We start from the raw sequence: 20,867 nt of genomic DNA on the forward strand, positions 1-20,867 counted from the left end.
GTGCAGAAGGCTAACGGCCAACCCAGGGCCCCTCGCAGCAAACTGCAAGGCCCCATCAGCCCTCCTTTCCCTGGCAGGCCAGCCACGCCCCGGTGCCAGAAGGCCTGCCGAGGTCTCTCCCCTACCTGCTTCTGGGAGTCAGCGCAGCAGGGTCTGAGGGGGGTGTGCTGGGTCTGCTGAGGGAGGAAGAGGCAATGGCAGGCTCCCTTCACCCACGGGAGATGCGTTCCAAGATCCCCAGGGGATGGTTCTGAACACCGACCTCTACCGTATTCTCTTATACACACACATCTATGATAGAGTTTAATTTATGAATCAGGCAAAGTAAAAGATTAACAATGACCTGGCGAGGCCCGAGCCCAGGGCTGGTGAGCCGTGGGCATGCCGCGGGCAGGAGCGCCCCTCGCTGTCGGCTCCACGGCTCACACGCCTGCAGCCACACCTGGCTTCCACGCGTTACTCTGACAAATGTGACGGTCTTGGTGATTGTCACCACGCTTCACTCTTGGGCAAAAAATGGCAGGCACTTAATGTAAACGCCGACGATCACTACTCGGCTTAGAGCTAAGCCACGTTTATACAGCCTCTCCCGTCCAGGTTAGTCCTAACCATCCACGGAGACAGCGCTCCCCGTGTCAGGTTCACGGAACCTCACCCCCCAAGGATCCGAGCCACCTCCTGCCACGGCTCCCCTCTGCGAGGACACACTCAGGTCTCCTCTGCTTCCCTTCAATCAAGCGTCGCTTTCCAGGTACTGGGCCAAGCACTAATGGCACTGAAACAAACAAAATGAAGCCCTGAGCTCGGGGCCCTGCCTCGTGAAGGCAGCGGACAGGAAACCAATGACTCGGGTGGCACAGGACCCCGGGGAAGGCACATCTGATTCAGCTTTGCTGAGGGTGACCAGGGTCAGAGTTTTTGGCTGAGCATGGAAGGAGAGTAGGGGTTACTGAGATGGGAGGGCGTGGCTATGGGGTAGAACGGTGTTCTAGAAACAGGAAATGGCCTGCTCACAGGCTGTGTGGGGGCTGGAGGGCGGGGGGCGGGGTGGCACACAGGGGTCCCTGCAGGGGGTGGAGGATGGGCCCTCAGGGCGGCAGGTGGGCTGGGTCACAGAGCTCCCTGGCTGGGGGCGGAAGCCCAGTTCCTCCCTCTGGCTCAGGAGCCTTGGTGGCAGCATCAGTTTGAAAGGAAAGGGCATTTGGGAGGACAGGCCACGTGACAATGATGACAAACCCTACTGCAGGGAACATCCAGCAAAGAGAAGCACGCGTTTCCACGGTGAGTGCACCAGACTATATTCACGTGAGTTTCTTTCACGTGGGAGTCCGTCTCTGCTGCTGCTGCCTTCTTGTCTCCTGGCTGGAGACAGTGTGGACTCCTCAGGGCCTGGGCTGAGACCCCATTTCCTAACTGCCACTATTATGCCAACATCTGCCTGCAGGCATTCTAAGGGAAATGGCCCTAAGGCAGCTGGGGCAGGGCGAGGCGAGAGCAAAAGTCGGGTTCAGGGCTTCTCTGGGCTTCACCCCTAAGCCAGGGAGCTGCCTTGGCACAGAGTGCTCTGCACACGGGCCAGGGCCGTGAGAGGCTCATGCACCAGCCTCTGCCCTGGTCCCCACGCCGCAGGTGCTGCCATGGCGTGTGGAAGCGGGCAGCTAGGAGCTGAATGTGCCACTCGGAGGACACGACCACACTCCCAGTGGACGTTCTGTGCACTCAGTGGCAACGACGCACTCTAGGGGGTCTTCATGCATACTCACTGGGTTTGGTTTCTGTCTTTTTCCATTTGAGGGAAGAAGACAGTGAGAGAGAGAGAGAGAGGGAGGGAGGGAGGGAGGGGAGATGAGCGTGCAAGAGCTCCCATCTGTTTGCTCACTCTCCAGACATCTCAGATTCAGAGACACTGTCAGGATGTTGTCACGGACACTGAACTGCCACGGAGCAGGGCTGCTGCCCTTGTCCACAACCTTTTTGCGAAGAGCAGAGCCTCAGGCTGGAACTGGAGTCTGTAGCACTGCTGGGTCTCAAGATTCTTCTGCTGCCGCAGCCTGCGAGCATGAGCTGCCATCCAGGAAGCTCCGACAGGCACCCCCAGGATGGCGCTGCCTGGGAGAGGGCAGGAGGGCGGCCGTGCGGCTCACGGTTTGCGTTTCTCCTTCTCCCCTGCAGTGCCTGCCCGGGACCCCAGGGACGTGTCCCCCTCGATCCCTGGACCCTTGTGGAACACAGCCCTACTTGTCTGCTGTATTCAGGGTTAGGAGAAGCTGAGATGGTTGCTCTGGCCGAAGGAACAGACTCTGGGACTGTCTTCCAGAGGCAGGGCCGAGCCGAGGGGGAATGCGGCACTGCAGATGCCTGGTCAAGCTCTCCTGTGATTTACTGGTGGGAACGGGGCACACACGACAGCTTACTTCAGCACCCTCCTGAAGGCAACACACGAAGCCCAACGATGTCAGGGCAGAGAGCGGGTCCCAAGGGCACCCAGTAACCTGTCTTCTCCCCACAGCAGAGCAAGAGTCCCCGAGCAAGCACTAGGTCTCTTCTGGAAGGTGCCGTGCAAGACTGCCCGCACGCGCAGACCACTTTCCTGCCCCAGGACACAATGAAGCAGCCTAGATATTTAAATAAGGCCCAGGTCTTAAGACCCAGAAAGGAAGGCCGCTGACTGGGCGTCCACGCTGAATGGCAGCTTGGGGCAGGTGTCTCACTCACCAGTCCTGGAGTACCCTGACAGTGTGGCCATCTCTCACAGCCAGGCCAAGGTCCCTGCTGTGAATTCCTTTACTGCCCTAGGCTTCAGGTTCTGAAAATAATGAAAGAACACTCCCCAGGCTGCTGGGCGGATTAAGCGGGATTAGGAACGTAAACTCCCCAGCACCGTGCTCAGCGACGGCTGCCACCAGCAGTGGCATTGTCATCACGAGGGCCAGTCACCCACCACACATCACTGCCCACAAAGAAGCCACAGCCGAGGAGGTGACGGAAGGAGGGGCTAGGAGGTGAGGGAAGGGAAGGGAGGCTACAAAACTGTGCCCGGGCTACCTGTCTGTCTGCAGTGGCCACTAGTCTGCGTTTCTGTAGATGCTCACAAGTCTCCCAGCTTCAAACACCCAAGGGAGCCAATCACAACAAAACCCGTAATTGCAGGCACAGGCAGGCAGCCGCGGCACAACCGCCACCGTGGCGCTTGGGAGCGGGGGCGGCGAGGACTTGAGACCGGGAGGGGACAGGTGGGCCCGGAACACGGCGAGAGCCTGGGAAGGGGGTCTGCTCCGGAGCACACCTCTAACACATGCAACTTCTGCACGAGTGCCGCAGCTCCCACCAGTGCGGCTCGGTGCCAGCTGTCTCCTAGTTGGGGGCCAGAGCGTGACCCCCTCGGCGACGGAAGCCCAGCGTGGGAATGCACACGGTGCCCGCCCGGCGCGGCGTGGTGACACTCGGCCACCACGTGGCTTACTTGTTGCTGTCGCGGTACTCGTAGACATGACATCCTTGGGGCATTCCAGTCTCCTGGTCCAGGGTGAAGGCAAGCTTTAGCTAAAGAGAGAGGAGAGAAAGTAAGCTTGGGCTGCATGCTCTGTTCATGCCAACAGCTGATTACAAACAAACCAAACCAAACCAAAATCAAGTAAGCAAAACCACACTCCCTCCAGCAAACATGTGCAGAGCCTGGGCCTCCTACCCGGGAGGAGCCCACATGTGATGGGGACCCTGTTGTCACTGGGGACGGCTATTAGGACTCCCTGTGCTCACACAGCATGCGGTGGGCACGTATGAAGCACCTGCTCCTTGCCAGACGCTGAGCTGGCTGAGGGGAAGGGGCGGCTGTCCTGCAGCTGGCGGTGTAGACGGACAGCAGTCCATCAACACCACACGTGAGTATGCAGCAGCTCTACAGAACTCTGAAGGACAGGAAAGCAGGAAAGAAGATCCCTGGGTCTCTGTGAAAGGAAGAAACAACCTGACCCAGGCAGACTGGCGACGAGGGAAGGAGGGAGGAGGTTACCTAGACCACGGGAGCAGGGACCTCCTGGGCACGGAGCACAGCACACACAGGCCCCGGGGCTGGAGCTGCGAGAACTGTAGGATGGCTGGTGACACCAGACCCCAACAGATACAGGGGATGGGGCGCATGGCCAGGCAGAAGATACATGGCCTTCTTGGCCACGTCGGATTTTGGCGTTTACCTCAATGGCGAAGCAAAGCCTCTGACCTGCTCTAAGGAAGAGGCGGACGGTGTGGTCCAAGTCTGTCTTCCGGCTACTGTGCAGACAGCAGCAGACTGAGTGGGGGAGCAGGGCTGCAGGAGGAGGCAGTGAGTAGTCAGGGAGAGTGGTGGCGGGGCTGGGGCTGCGGGCTGCAGAGACACGGACACTCGAGACCCGTTTCCGAAGCAGCAGCAGCAGGACAGGCCGGTGGGTTTGACCCTGGGGCAGTGAGGGCAGACGGGAGGACTTCAAGCATGGTTCGCATTTTGATTTGGACACCCAGGCAGGCGGATGTTGCACTGCCGAGGGGGAAGACTGCCTGTGGGGTGCGCGGGGAGTCAGAAGTCTGGCTGTGGACGTGGGAAGGGGGAGGCGCCAAGGACTCCAGCTACAACCTCACCAGGGACTTTAACTAAAATTAACTGCACATTAGGAGGAGACACTGTCCCAGTCATTGTGTTTTTAACTGCAAGGCTGTCAGCCCAGCTAATCATCTGCATCACTGGAGGCTGGGCGGCTTTCTCTTCCCTGGAGGCAAAGGCGCTCACGGAATGGGCTGTCCTCTTGCTGACCCAGATGAAAACACAAAGCCAGGAAACCTTCTTTACCATCACGAGGCCAGAGACTCCAAGTCAAGGCACGTTTTCCCTGCAGAGTACTGCTTGTGAGTCCTCAGACCTCTCGGTAAAACAAAAAGCAGTTCACTTTTACAACCTATCAGGTATCATCTTTCTCTTTGCCTCCCTCTTTGCACCTGGGCTCTGACCTACATTCATTCTTTTCTTTCAAAAGTCTGCATTGCTTCGAAGTTTTCTTATCAAGTTATGGATTCATACCCGAGGATGGATTGATGGCTCAACAGGTTATCAGAAATGTAGGAGGCCGAACTTTACTTGCAAATAGGTGCTATGTATTGGAAGGACGCCAGAAGACTGGCACTAACGGAAAGTTAAAGGAACTGTCAGGAGTGGAATGGCAGGCAGCTGTTACATGGTTTATGAAGAATCTTCACGAACCTGGAAATATCTGGGATGATGAGATAGAGCAGGACACACTTCTGATTACACACCATGAAAACTATGTGAAAAGGCACGGCGACTGCACAGAAGAAAGACTGGAAGGAAAGAGAGGAAAACAATACAGCAGCTACCGCGAGGTGTGATGGCTCAGGACCCCTTCACTTCCTTTGTGCTTTATAACTCGCCATGAAAAGCAGACATTGCATTGGGCAAAAGACTAACGCTACTGGGGCCAGCACTGTAGTACAGTGGGTCAAGTCCCAGCCTGTGGCTGGGCAAGGCTGAAGCCAGAGCCAGGAACTCCATCCAGGTCCCCCAAGCACTTGGGCCATCTGCTGCTGCTTTCCCTGCTGCACGTTAGCAGGGGGCTGGATCAGAAGTGGGGCAACCAGAACTTGAGCCGGTGCTCTGACATGGGCAGCTGGACACACAAGTTGCAGCCTAATCCCCCACGCGGCAACGCTGGCCCCTGACTGGTGATTTTTACTTCCTTGCAGAATTGTAAGTCCCCTGGGGGTCTCCCGAGGTTCTTGGTCCCTGTTCCCACTACTGCTGGTCTTAGGTATCTTCTGCATGTCCTGCTGGCCAGCAGGCACAAGAATGTAGTGTTGAGTGTCGGCCAGTATCCAAGTACACTTCCTGCTCCCTTATCATGCAAGGGGGTGCTGGTCTGAGAGGGCTGCGCCCCCAAGCTGGTGCCAGGATGTGAGGGAGTTGAGCAGGCAAGGCAGCTGTGAGCGGGCTGCATCTCATCAGAGAGGAGGAGCCGCGGCAATTTCAGAGTGCAAGGCCATTCTACTCTGACAGGCAGGTGGGCACTGGGCTGGAGGAAGAGGGACAGTCTGCAGAACGGCAGGCCTCGCGGGGCAGTGGGGTCGGGAGTGTTGGGAGAAAGCAGAGACATGACCAGCAAAATGTGCAAGCGCACACACTTTAAACTCCACGACGGTGACATCTGGAACGTGCCTCCCAGCCCCAGTCCTCCCCAGATCTCCCAGGACTGAGAGAGCACGTGCTGAGACCGAAGCCACGGCCTCAGTCAACCAGGCACTGTAGAGAGCCATTCGGGGTTGAGCAGGACTAGTCTTCCCAACACTCATGCCCTCGTCTACACGCTGACATCTTAATGTTGCTTGTTGGTGGCTTACGGGAGGAGAGCTGATCACTGTGGTGTCTAGGAGGTGGATCTGGTGGTCTCTGGGTCGCTGGGGGCGTGTCCTCAGTGGGTGGTTCTCATGAGAGAGTTGATTGAGCTCAAGTTCTGTCTAGCTGTTCTCTGCTTCCTGGTTTACCAGGTGATCATTCTGCACCTGCCATGCCCAGTCTCCACCAGGTACCAGACGGTGGGGCTGCCCGATCTTGAACTACACCCTCCAAGCTACGAGCCCACAAAAACTTTTTCCTTCCCAAGAAGCCCCTCCTGGGGGATTTCAGTTACAGTAACAAAAAGCTGACTCACACAGAAGCATAATTCCAGGGGTTTTTTCCAAGTCAGGAACCTGGGCACACACTATCAGTACTGGCGAGGCAGGAGAGGCGGGGCTGGGTGGACTAGCACGGGGGAGCACCCATATCCACTGACTGGAAAACTACGTACTGCAACGATCACTTGGATCAGGCGTCACTACTTCCTTCGACAGATGAGGAAGTGGAGGGTCCAGCATTACAGGCCTGGGGATGGCCTGGGGGTGAAGTCTGCAGGAGTGGGCGCGGTCAGAGATGACACTAGAGATTCTCTCCTTTGGGCAGCAGGGTAGTTGGTGCTGAAACTCCCCCAGCAAAGAGGAACAGCAAGTTTGGCGACTCAGTTTGGGACTGCGGATTTTAAGGCACCTGGGAAGCAGCTAGTGGGCATGACTGCTGTTATGCAGCTGAAATTTACGAGGCTGTAATCTGGGGGCACAAGTTTGGGAGCCTACAGATGGTGAGTAAGATGGCGACTGGAGCTTGTTACAGGGAATGAGATTGTCCAGAGAATGCACAGAATAAAAAGAGGATCTTGATCAGAATTCTGGGAACACCTGGATTTAAGAGCTGGGCAGTGGAGGTGGAGGAGGAGTGGCCCTGGAGTTTTGAGTTACAACAGGATGGAAGCCAAGGGGAGGATACACCTTAAGGAGGAAGCGGTCAGCAGCTGTACATCTTTCTAAGAAGTCAAGTGGGAGAGGACCAGCAACCAAAACAGGGAGCCCCCGGGGCAGAGCAGGAGCGGAGAGAAGCACGCGGGGGATGAAATGACTGTACACTACTCTTGCAGCAAACTGACAGGGATGGCGACGGGGCAAGGCGAGGAGATGGGGTGGGGTCAGACGCTAGGGCGTGGGACAGAAAGGGGGTGAATTTGCAGCTCCCAACAGCAAGGAGGCACTATAGTGGCTGGGCAGCGTGAGGGGTGGGAGAAAGAGAGAGGGAGACAGAGAGATGGCTGAAGAGCTGGGGTCTCTGGAATCCAACACACGGGAGGAGAGCCCTTCTCCATGTGGGGAGGAGGCATGGCCAGGGAGGCAGAGGGGATTTAGAATGTCCTAGTGAGATTTTTGGTTTTTCCTGAGAATTAAGAGGTCAAATTATCTGCAAGGAATGGAGAATTTAGGTTCCGGCACTGTGGCGCAGCAGGTTAAGCCTCTGTCTGCAATGCCAGCATCCCATGTGGACGCCGGTTCATGTCCTGGCTGCCCATTTCCGATCCAGCTCCTTGCTAATGGCCTGCGAAAAGCAGCAGAAGATGGCCCAAGAGCTTGGGCCCTTGCCACCCACGTGGGAGCCCTGAAGGAAGCTCCTGGCTCCTGGCTTCAGCTTGGCTCAGTCCTGGCCGTTGTGGCCATCTGGGGAGTGAACCAGGGATGGAAGATCCTCTTTGTCTTTCTCTCTGTCTCTCCCTTTCTTCTCTGTAACTTTGACTTTCAATAAATAAGTAAATCTTAAAAAAAAATAAAGAGAAGTGGAGAATTCTGTGAGGCAAGAAGTGGAAGGTTGAGGATAGTGACGAAGGTCTGACGTGGCTTCTCTGGAGCAAGGGACAAGCAGGTGGCCAGGGAAGGGCCTGAGACTGCCAGAGAGCACTAGGGACCCACGGAGGCCAAGGCTCTGCGGTCACTGTAGGCACCACTGGCCAGCTGCTGGCTTTATCCGTCCACCTGGACAGAGTGCTCCACAGCTGACCGACGCCCGGGGCGGTGTGAGCGCAGACTCACGGGGCAAGGGAGTGCAGACCCAACACAACTACAGATGGGCCAGGGCAGCCGAGGGGACCGGGAAGGAACTGAAAATGGGAGGTCTGATGGGGAAGCTGAGGGTCTGGGCGGCAGGCGTCCTGTACGGAGCTGGAATGAACTGAGCCACTTCCGTCCTCGGCATCTTTAAGCGTGTGAGCTTCTCTAACCCTCACAGCAGGCTGCAAGGTTGGTTCCTGCCCCCACCCCCCTCCCCTTCACAGGAATTCTAGGATCTGGGCCAAGTTAGCAAGGCTGTGGCAGAACGAAGTGTGGTGCATGCTGCTAACCACGTGGCTGCACTGGCCTCCCAGGCGTCCAAGGTCAAGGACAGGAGCCGTGGGCAAGCTGAAGGCTGGGTGGGCAGCAGGCTGTGTGTCTGACTCTGGAGAGGGACGGTCACCTGCAAGATCCTAGAGGGGAAGCGGTGGGGGCTCGGGGGTGAGGGCGGAGACGGCAGACCTGCTGTGAGGTTTGAAACTCGTCCAGGAAGATGACAGAGTCTCCCAGATACACCAAACCACAGCTGTGCACGTAGGTGCCCACAACGTGCACAGTCCAGTGCAGCGACGACGGGTCCAGCTGGTCCCTGGAGCAGGCATGGATGCGCGGGAGCAGGCACCCCTCCTTCCTAATGACACCCTGGCTTCGGTCAGCTAGTCAGCCCGACCTCTAGCTGCAGGCCTGAACCCGGCTGCTCGCAGGTCATCCCAGCTGACCTACAGGGAGTGACCGGAAACAAGCCAATCACTGCCTGGCCTTTCCCGGCCTGGGACCTGGTTCCGGAATGGACACGTGTGCCCACCAAGGCCAGCGAGTGATGAGAGGACGCGTGCTGAGTGCTTCTGGGTGTGAGGCCACAGCCGCTGCAGCCAGCCTGCTACCAGCCTGGGAACGGAGCAGAACCACAAGACGGCAGGAAAGGAGAGCCAGGCCCCCCGAGGCAGGCCTGGCCCCTGCTGCCTGCTGACCCCGCTGTCCTTGTCACTGCTCATCGCTTCTCCTGAGGCCACTGATACCTAACACATCCACCCAGGCCTTGGCTCTGCTCTCCTAATTCCCTCTCCTCCACGAAGCTGAGCCTCCTCCCTACAACACAAACCCCACAGAACGCCTCCCTCCTAGCTTTTGATGGCTTCCTGCTGTAGGCAACACAAAGATGACTCGACGCAGCAGGTTGGCTGCTCACGTGAACGGGCATGGACTGTGATAAAGGGCCGGCTGGGTGCCTGTGTGCTGAGGCTGTGTCCATCCGCGGCCCTTGGGATAGACACAGGAGTCCCTGAGGCCAGGGCGGGCTCAGGGCCCGAGTGAGCTCACTGGACAGCTCGCTGCAGGCAGGGTCTGGACGAGCTCCCTTCTACCTGGGTGGCCTTCCTCCTGCTGCCCGTCTCCACCAGCCTGCCCCGTCCTCCTGTCCCTGAGAAGGCGGCTCCGTGCTGCCATGCATGTGTCCACAGCAGAGTCCAGCTGTGCCCCTGTGTTCTCCGTGCCTCCTCTCCTTCCGGAAGCAATTCTGCCTCACGGCTGCCTACCCCCCGGAGCCTGTGCCCCTGGACGGGCGGCAGCAGCTCAGATGCAATCAGCAACAGCGGCGGGTCCATCGTGTCAGAGGCCCTGAACAGGGACACGGGCCTCCCCCACAGTGCTTCTGGGATGGCCAGGTCACAGGCAGGCCTACCGGCTGCCACCCCTGCCTGCGTGGTGGCTCTAGCCAAGGCTCGGCTTGGAAAGTTAGCTGGCAGACGGACAGCCACTCAGGGCCTTCGCAGGCTCCGTCCCGTCCGGGGCAGCCACCACACCAAGCAGAAGAGCCCACTCTGCCCGGCTTTCCCCGGGAATGGGCTTCCCTGGGTGGACAGTTTCCAACTGCACGTCTCTCCCAGTACCGGGTGAAGGCGGAAGGAAGCCGTGGACCCAGGGCGGCCGTCACAGGCCACGCCTGCCCTCTGCCAGCAGAGGGAGGAAGCCTTGAAATGGGGCCAGGGAGAGGCAAGGCTTTCGCGGCAATAGAGAACAGGCCACCCTCCACGGGGCAGAAGATGGAAGTCTGCTGCCAAGGGCTCAGGCTGAGAGGCCCCCCGGTCGGGGGCAGGCCCCGGGCAGTCAGAACACAGGACATTTACTGAGATGTCCTCTGGCCTGGGCCTCCTGCTCCAGGGAATGGCCCCAGGGGGCTGTAGGCGAGAGCGCTAGCAGCTGCAGTGAGTTGAAGGGGTCAGGACCCCTGTGAGGAGAGGCCCTTACTCCAGATTCTGTGGGAGCATCAGGGGCAGGCCTCCTGCGGCCCCTCTGGGCTCTGTGGGTGGGGTGGCCACAGGGGAGGCAAAGTGCCGCTGGCTGAGGACTGGGGAGGCCTCTGCGGGGCCTCAGGTATTGCTGCTAGGATGACGCTGCAGAGAGATCTTCCGGGAGGAATGATGTCCCAGGCCAGGCAGGGGGACAGGGGGATGTGGTCACTGAGTTTAACTACTAAAAGACATGTGGCTTTACTTTGGATCTCAGCCCAGAGAAGCGAGCAGGCCAGGTTATGTTCATAGTAAGCCACAAAGAGTGATGGGACGAGACAGGAAAGGGTGGCCAAGCATGTGGGCCAGGCGTCCCTTGGGCCAGGGAGCAGGACAGTCTTCGTTCACTCAGGTGCATGGCTGGCCCACCCACACAGCGACACCCCCCTGGAGAACATATCACACAGGTCACTGGGCACGACACGACCTTGGTTAGGGTGCTTTTGAACACTCTTGGCCTGACCTTGGGAGGACCGAACATGAGGTTAAGGCTTAGGAATTCTGTGCCATGTGCACACTGGCTCCAAGACGACCTCTCCTGGGTAGCTGGCTCTCTCTGCCCCCGTCCTGGAAGACACTGGTGACTCCGGCAGGACGGGGTGGCTGGTGATCTCTGCAGGCTGCTCTAGGTCGGAGCAGGGGGCGCAGGCGCCCAGCTGACAGCCCCTCGCGGGGGTGTCCTGGGAGAGGCCGCTGGTCAGAGTCAGTGTTGGTTCTTTGGCTGCAGCTGCTCCAGTTCAGCCCAACACGGGTTCTCTGGGAGGCCTGTGAGCTTTGCTTCAATCTGCTAGCTATTAGGACTCAGGTTCACGCACAGGGCAAGGACCAGCCTGGGAAGCCTCCAGCCTCCCCAGGGCCGACTCTTCCCTCCAGGGCATGGCCTTGCAGGGTGTCCAACTCTTCCCCGAGCCGAAAGTGGCCGACGCTACCAGAGGGTAACCATTCCGGGGACACCATTCCGGGCCTACTTAAAAAAAGAACAGAAGCGTGCGGTCTACCTGGGGCTCTGGCTTCGTAATTGCACAATCGTATTAGAAGGAAGTCTTCACAGTCTCCGAGGTGACCTTGAGTTTTTCCTCCTTGGTTTTCACTGTTTGGTTTGGATTTCCTAAGCATTATTTCTTTTTTTCCATCTCCTCTTTGCTTTCTTTTATAAGACAAAGATGCCGTGCACTTTGCTTTAACTTGGTTAACAGCGATTCTATGGCCATGTATTGAATTTCTTTCTCCTAAGTCCACTGAAGTCTTTTTGGACTTGGAGAGAGCTTTTTAAGAAAGAACTTGCTCATTCAGCAGGATTTTCCTCCCCACCCCAAGCTCTGGTTCTGACCTGGAAAAAATAAGAGTGAGAAAGAGCAAGAGAATCCTGCAGTCCTGACGCTCAACTTCACAAACCACAAAAAAGGACCTTGCTCCAGTAACGTAATCACGGAGATTTCTGGCACCTCGGCCTTTCAAGAAAAATACATCCATCCGCTGGCACAGGGGCCCCTCAAACTAAATCCTGTTCAGCACGGAGTTCCCGATTCGTTAGTGCTGGAAGGGCTACGGCGCGGCTGGCGCGCCCACCGACGACGCCCCCCCGCAGTGCCGCGTGGGAGCCCGCAGCTGTGTTTTCACTTAAGGCCACTTCTCCCGACTCCACTGCACCTTGTTCCAGAGGCTTGCTCTAGTCTCATTAAGGTTAAAGTGACAGCACAAGGGTTCTCCAATGCCAAGCTTTACTTGTCAGAAGACAAGGCGTCGGCCTCCAGGGCTACGGTCAGCTGCTCCTGGGTGAGGAGGGGCTGGTCCCGGATGAGGAGAGCCCGTTAGCTGCCCTCCTCTCTTCTGAGGGCTGCTTCACTGCTCACCGGCAAGACCAGGCCAGCAGGGTCCACTCGCGCTGTCCCACAGGACCTGCCCTGGTTACTGGGTGAGGCCAGCAGCTCTTACAGCAGAATGGTAGCCCCCAGGGCCCTGCAGCTTCCTGACCAGGCCTTCCCTGGTCCCTGGGCCAGGTCTTGCCTCTCAAATGCCTGAGCAACCTGACCACAGTGAGCGTGGAACAGGATGAGCAAGAGTGCACAGGTCACGTGGCACCAGCCCTAGCCATCTGCTCACCCTCTGGGGCATCTGGGAGGGTCTTCACGGACAAAGAGGGCGACTGTGTGGGAACCTTACCACATCGGAACCAGTTCTGCTCAGAGCTCTAGGCCTCAGGCCAACCTCTGTTCGGGGCTGGAGTGGCTCAGGCCTGCTTCCATGGGGAAATAAGTGTCCATGCTGGCTATGGGGACTGCACAGAGGTGGCTGTGTGCCTGGGCCAGTTACTGTCTAGGACTCCTGGTGTAGACTGTTCTGCTCTGCCGTCTACGCATCTACTCCCTAAAGCCTGCAGTCCCACCCAAGCAGCGGAGAACGCCCAGGCCCCAGTGCTCCCCGGGGCTCCGGCTCGGCTCCCTCAGTGCTCTCGGCACGGCTTGTGCATCAGATGAGCAGCAGGACGGTGGCGCCCGCAGGCAGACGAGCCTGGCCTCCTCAAGCACCTCGCAATAATCTCCCTCCAGTCCACCCAAGGGCAGCTTCAGAAACAGCCTCATCAAATCCTGTTCTTTAAAGAGTAAAACATTAAGTTGACAAAACGGACGGCAGACACAAAAGAAAAAAGCTCACTCTTATCATAAACGTAAAAGCTGTCCACTATAACGTCTAATGTCCCCAAGAAGTCCCACATGACACACTTTTTAAAAAATATATTTATTTATTTATTTGAAAGTCAGAGTTACACACAAAGAGAAGGAGAGGCAGAGACAGAGAGAGAGAGTCTTCCATCTGCTGGGTCACTCCCCAGCTGGCTCAATAGCCAGAACTGAGCTGATCTGAAGCCAGGAGCCAAGAGCTTCTTCTGGGTCTCCCACGTGGGTGCAGGGGCCCAAGCACTTGGCCCATCTTCTACTGCTTTCCCAGGATATAGCAGAGAGCTGGATCAGAAGTGGAGCAGCTGGGACTTGAACCGGCGCCCATGTGGGATGCCGGCACTGCAGGTTGAGGCTTTACCCGCTATGCCACAGCACCAGCCTCGACACTGTTTTAGTGCTGGGAAAGATTCCCCAGCTTCCAATGGGTGAGGCTTCTGCAGGACACGACCTCGTGTGGGCTGACATTGTGGCCCAGCAGGTTAAACATCCCACATGGGCGCTGGTTCATATCTCGGCTGCTCCACTTCCGATCCAGCTCATGCACCTGGGAAAGCAGTGGAAGATGGCCCAAGTGCCTGGGCTCCGGCATCCATGTGGGAGACCTGGATGGAGGTCCAGGCTTCTGGCTTTGGCCTGGTCCAGCACCGGGCTACTGCAGCCACTTGAGGAATGAACTAGCAGGTAGAAAGCCTCTCTCTCTTTCCCGCTCCCTCTCTGTAACCCTACCTTTCAAATAAATAAATAAATATTTTTAAAAAAGAAAAGGAAGGAATCAGCCTATAAAGCCTTCCCCCTGTGCCAGGCAGGACCCTGTGCCCACCTGACACGTGTCCTGTTACTCCCGTCTCCTCTCCCAGATTCTGACTTTCTGTCTCTCAACTGCATTCCCCCTACTGCCTTTTTCCTTGGCTGTAAATTCCTACAGAATCTTTTTGGAAACAGATGCAGGTTTACATCAATAAAGCAAAATTCTTCAAAATATTAGCCAAACATACAGAAGTCTAGGAGATGCTGGGCAGTTTGAGTACGGCCTGCCTGAACAATGGTCACGACGGGAGAACTCCGTTCACGGAAGACGGACAATGGGACCTTCCCATGCAACCCTGAGAGCCAGTGATGGGGCTGGCTCTCGTCTTGAGAAAACAGAACAGAATGATCTTCCAGGGAATTGGCCTCAGTTTCCAGGGACTTGAGGAGCTGGGAGTTATATAAGCCAAGCTGGGAGCCAACAGCACTGGCCCGGTGTCTGCTCTCTCCCGGACTGCAGATGGCGGTGGGCTTGTGAGGACCTCTGACGGGAGCCTCCACCTGTGCAGCGGAGCCGGGTTCCTCCGTGGTGGTCGCTGTGCTGTGTCTTATAGATGAACAGGAGAGACTTTCCAGGTTTACCGGAAGGCAGTGCCCACGATAAGCCCTGCCCTACGTGCGCAGGGAAGGTCTGGGCCTCGGAAGAACCAGTGCGCACATCCCGTTTAGCTGAGCAGCGAGCGGCAGTGAAGAATTGCCCCACGTACGTCAGGCTGCTCAGGCGGGCGGGGACAGCTGCATCCACGCGGATTCTGCCTCCTTCCTCCCAGACAAGACCAAACGTCAGGACCACACACCCCAGGACAACAGTGCCAACCTCAGTCCCTTCCGCCGCACTGCCTGCCCCCTGCTCTGCAGCCTGGGTCAGCAGGCAGCAGTGGGCTGGAGGTACCTCCTGGCCGAAGGATCCTGGTCTTCTTCCACTGCTTAGTGGGCTGTCCAGAACGTCGGGAGGGGGCACCTTGAAGGCCTGCACCTGGGGTTACCCGAGGTTCCTACCCCATCTGAGAGAACTGCTTACGTCTCACTCTGCTTCTTGGTGAAACAACTCATCCGTCCATGACATGCTGCTCTCACTGTGGTGCAAACCAAGGAACACAAGTGCATGTAGAGTTTAAAGACGGGACAGACAGAAACTTACAGCAAAGAGGAAATGCAAAGACTAAAATGTTTAAAGAGGTCTGTGGAGGGAATGAGCAAGGGCCAGGATCCAGGAAGAGGGAAAACAGTCAGGCTTTCTCCTTGCCTGGCTCACTGTGAAAACTCAGTTTTGGGACAGAGCATCCTTGGATAATCTCACATGGCTGAAAATCACTTAAACAGGACATAATGGCAAATGTTAAAAAAATAAGCTTCACAATCATCCTAGAGGAACATTTTCATTAAGCAGAAACTTGTTTTTCCTCTCCCCTCCATGCACTCCCTCCGGGGCTCTGCGGCTGCATCTCTGGGGACAGCCAGAGGTTCTCCAAGGTTAACGTGCTGGCCCATCTAGATCTAACTTTCTGCTCATTGCACTAGACAAGTTCTTCTTCTAGCATTCCTAGGAGATCCTACTTGAGGAGACAGCTTGTTCTGCTTGTGAACACACACGTTTCAGAAACAATGGACGGGGGCCGGTGCTGTGGCGTAGCAGGCAAGGCCACCGCCAGTGACGCCGGCATCCCATATAAGCACCAGTTTTGTCCCGACCACTCCACCTCTGATCCAGCTCCCTGCTAATGTGCCTGGGAAAAGCAGCAGAAGATGGCCCAAGCCTTGGGCCCCTGCACCTATGTGGGAGACATGGATGAAGCTCCTGGTTTCTGGCTTCAGCCTGGCCCAGCACTGGCTGTTCTGGCCATCTGGGGAGTAGACCAGCAGATGGAAGACCTCTCTCTCTCTCTCCCTTTCTCTCTGTAATTCCGGCTTTCTAATGAATAAATACATTAAAAAAAATTTTTTTTGACAGGCAGAGTGGACAGTGAGAGAGACAGAGAGAAAGGTCTTCCTTTGCCCTTGGTTCACCCTCCAATGGCCGCCACGGCCAGTGCACTGCGCTGATCGGAAGCCAGGAGCCAGGTGCTTCTCCTGGTCTCCCATGCGGGTGCAGGGCCCAAGCACTTGGGCCATCCTCCACTGCACTCCCGGGCCACAGCAGGGAGCTGGACTGGAAGAGGGGCAACTGGGACAGAATCCGGCGCCCCAACTGGGACTAGAACCCGGTGTGCCGGCGCCGCAGGTGGAGGATTAGCCTAGTGAGCCGCGGCGCCGGCCTGATAAATACATCTTTAAAAAATAAAACAAACAAACAAACAAAAAAAAACCAAGTGACGTTAGAAGGCTGCTGAACGAGGAAGGTGGGGACCGGCCTCTCAGGCTGCCTGGTTTTGAACTCGGTGACCTGTGTAACCTCAAGTTGTCTCATTCCTGTCCTTTAGTTTCCTTCTCTCTACAATGCAAATAACAACAGTACCGCTTCACAGGGCTATGGTGAAAATTAAAAAAAGGAAAAACACACGAGAAGAGTGACCACACACATGAGAACAGTGTCCATACATGAGAACAGCACCCACACACAGAGAACAGCACCACACACACAGAGAACAGCACCACACACAGAGAACAGCACCCACACACAGAGAACAGACCACCCACAGAGAACAGAACCACACACAGAGAACAGCACCACACACAGAGAACAGCACCACACACACAGAGAACAGCACCCACACACAGAGAACAGCACCACATACAGAGAACAGAACCACACACAGAGAACAGCACCACACACAGAGAACAGCACCCACACACAGAGAAGAGCACCCACACACAGAGAACAGACCACACAACAGAGAACAGCACCACACACAGAGAACAGCACCACACACACAGAGAACAGACCACACACAGAGAACAGCACCCACACACACAGAGAATAGAACCACACACACAGAGAACAGCACCCACACACACAGAGAACAGCACCCACACACAGAGAAGAGCACCCACACACAGAGAACAGACCACACAACAGAGAACAGCACCACACACAGAGAACAGCACCACCCACACAGATAACAGAACCCACACACAGAGAACAGCACCCACACACAGAGAACAGCACCACACACACAGAACAGAACCACACACAGAGAACAGAACCACACACAGAGAACAGCACCCACACACAGAGAACAGAACCACACACAGAGAACAGCACCCACACACAGAGAACAGAACCACACACACAGAGAACAGAACCACACACAGAGAACAGCACCACACACAGAGAACAGCACCACACACAGAGAACAGCACCCACACACAGAGAACAGAACCCCACACACAGAGAACAGAACCACACACAGAGAACAGCACCCACACACAGAGAACAGCACCACACACAGAGAACAGAACCACACACACAGAGAGAACAGCACCCACACACAGAGAGCAGAACCACACACACAGAGAACAGCACCACACACAGAGAATAGCACCACACATAGAGAACAGAACCCACACACAGAGAACATTACCCACACACACAGAGAACAGAACCCACACACAGAGAACATTACCCACACACACAGAGAACAGAACCCACACACAGAGAACAGAAACACACAGAGAACAGCACCACACACAGAGAACAGCACCCACACACAGAGAACAGCACCACACATAGAGAACAGAACCCACACACAGAGAACATTACCCACACACACAGAGAACAGAACCCACACACAGAGAACATTACCCACACACACAGAGAACAGAACCCACACACAGAGAACAGCACCACACACACAGAGAACAGCACCACACACAGAGAACAGAACCACACACAGAGAACAGAACCACACACACAGAGAACAGAACCACACACATAGAGAACAGCACCCACACACAGAGAACAGCACCACACACACAGAGAACAGCACCCACACACACAGAGAACAGCACCACACACACAGAGAACAGCACCACACACACAGAGAACAGAACCCACACACAGAGAACAGCACCCACACACACAGAGAACAGAACCACACACACAGAGAACAGCACCACACACAGAGAACAGAACCACACACACAGAGAACAGAACCACACACACAGAGAACAGCACCCACACACAGAGAACAGCACCACACACACAGAGAACAGCACCACACACAGAGAGAACAGAACCACACACACAGAGAATAGCACCACACACACAGAGAACAGAACCACACACACAGAGAACAGCACCACACACACAGAGAACAGCACCACACACAGAGAACAGCACCACACACACAGAGAACAGCACCACACACAGAGAATAGCACCACACACAGAGAACAGCACGCACACACAGAGAACAACACCAAACACACAGAGAGAACAGCACCCACACACAGAGAGCAGAACCACACACAGAGAACAGAACCCACACACAGAGAACAGAACCACACACAGAGAACAGCACCCACACACAGAGAACAGAACCACACACAGAGAACAGCACCCACACACAGAGAACAGAACCACACACACAGAGAACAGAACCACACACAGAGAACAGCACCACACACAGAGAACAGCACCACACACAGAGAACAGCACCCACACACAGAGAGAACAGCACCCACACACAGAGAGCAGAACCACACACAGAGAACAGAAACACACAGAGAACAGCACCACACACAGAGAACAGCACCCACACACAGAGAACAGCACCACACATAGAGAACAGAACCCACACACAGAGAACATTACCCACACACACAGAGAACAGAACCCACACACAGAGAACATTACCCACACACACAGAGAACAGAACCCACACACAGAGAACATTACCCACACACACAGAGAACAGAACCCACACACAGAGAACATTACCCACACACACAGAGAACAGAACCCACACACAGAGAACAGCACCACACACACAGAGAACAGCACCACACACAGAGAACAGAACCACACACAGAGAACAGCACCACACACACAGAGAACAGAACCACACACACAGAGAACAGCACCCACACACAGAGAACAGCACCACACACACAGAGAACAGCACCCACACACACAGAGAACAGCACCACACACACAGAGAACAGCACCACACACACAGAGAACAGAACCACACACACAGAGAACAGAACCACACACACAGAGAACAGCACCACACACAGAGAACAGCACCACACACACAGAGAACAGAACCACACACACAGAGAACAGCACCCACACACAGAGAACAGCACCACACACACAGAGAACAGCACCACACACAGAGAGAACAGAACCACACACACAGAGAATAGCACCACACACACAGAGAACAGAACCACACACACAGAGAACAGCACCACACACACAGAGAACAGCACCACACACAGAGAACAGCACCACACACACAGAGAACAGCACCACACACAGAGAATAGCACCACACACAGAGAACAGCACGCACACACAGAGAACAACACCAAACACACAGAGAGAACAGCACCCACACACAGAGAGCAGAACCACACACAGAGAACAGAACCCACACACAGAGAACAGAACCACACACAGAGAACAGCACCCACACACAGAGAACAGAACCACACACAGAGAACAGCACCCACACACAGAGAACAGAACCACACACACAGAGAACAGAACCACACACAGAGAACAGCACCACACACAGAGAACAGCACCACACACAGAGAACAGCACCCACACACAGAGAGAACAGCACCCACACACAGAGAGCAGAACCACACACAGAGAACAGAAACACACAGAGAACAGCACCACACACAGAGAACAGCACCCACACACAGAGAACAGCACCACACATAGAGAACAGAACCCACACACAGAGAACATTACCCACACACACAGAGAACAGAACCCACACACAGAGAACAGCACCACACACACAGAGAACAGCACCACACACAGAGAACAGAACCACACACAGAGAACAGCACCACACACACAGAGAACAGAACCACACACACAGAGAACAGCACCCACACACAGAGAACAGCACCACACACAGAGAACAGAACCACACACAGAGAACAGCACCACACACACAGAGAACAGAACCACACACACAGAGAACAGCACCCACACACAGAGAACAGCACCACACACAGAGAACAGAACCACACACACAGAGAACAGAACCACACACACAGAGAACAGAACCACACACACAGAGAACAGCACCACACACAGAGAACAGAACCACACACACAGAGAACAGAACCACACACACAGAGAACAGCACCCACACACAGAGAACAGCACCACACACACAGAGAACAGCACCACACACACAGAGAACAGCACCACACACAGAGAGAACAGAACCACACACACAGAGAACAGCACCACACACACAGAGAACAGAACCACACACACAGAGAACAGAACCACACACACAGAGAACAGCACCACACACAGAGAACAGCACCACACACACAGAGAACAGAACCACACACACAGAGAACAGAACCACACACAGAGAACAGAACCACACACAGAGAACAGAACCACACACACAGAGAACAGAACCACACACACAGAGAACAGCACCACACACAGAGAATAGCACCACACACAGAGAATAGCACCACACACAGAGAACAACACCAAACACA

General features: G+C 55.7%; 1 protein-coding gene across 8 annotated transcripts in view; it reads right to left on the minus strand.

Annotated features, from left to right (window-relative positions):
- Positions 1 to 20,867, minus strand: part of DIS3L2 (DIS3 like 3'-5' exoribonuclease 2) — a 385,604-nt gene that overhangs the window by 26,416 nt on the left and 338,321 nt on the right. For all 8 annotated transcript variants that reach the window (XM_070070055.1, XM_070070058.1, XM_070070061.1 and 5 more), the window contains one exon: positions 3,464 to 3,543. In XM_070070055.1, coding sequence (XP_069926156.1) covers positions 3,464 to 3,543 — 80 coding nt within the window. The remainder of the gene's footprint in view (positions 1 to 3,463; positions 3,544 to 20,867) is intronic.

Source organism: Oryctolagus cuniculus, chromosome 3 (genome assembly GCF_964237555.1).
Source record: "Oryctolagus cuniculus chromosome 3, mOryCun1.1, whole genome shotgun sequence".
In the NCBI taxonomy this organism is placed as follows: Eukaryota; Metazoa; Chordata; class Mammalia; order Lagomorpha; family Leporidae; genus Oryctolagus; species Oryctolagus cuniculus.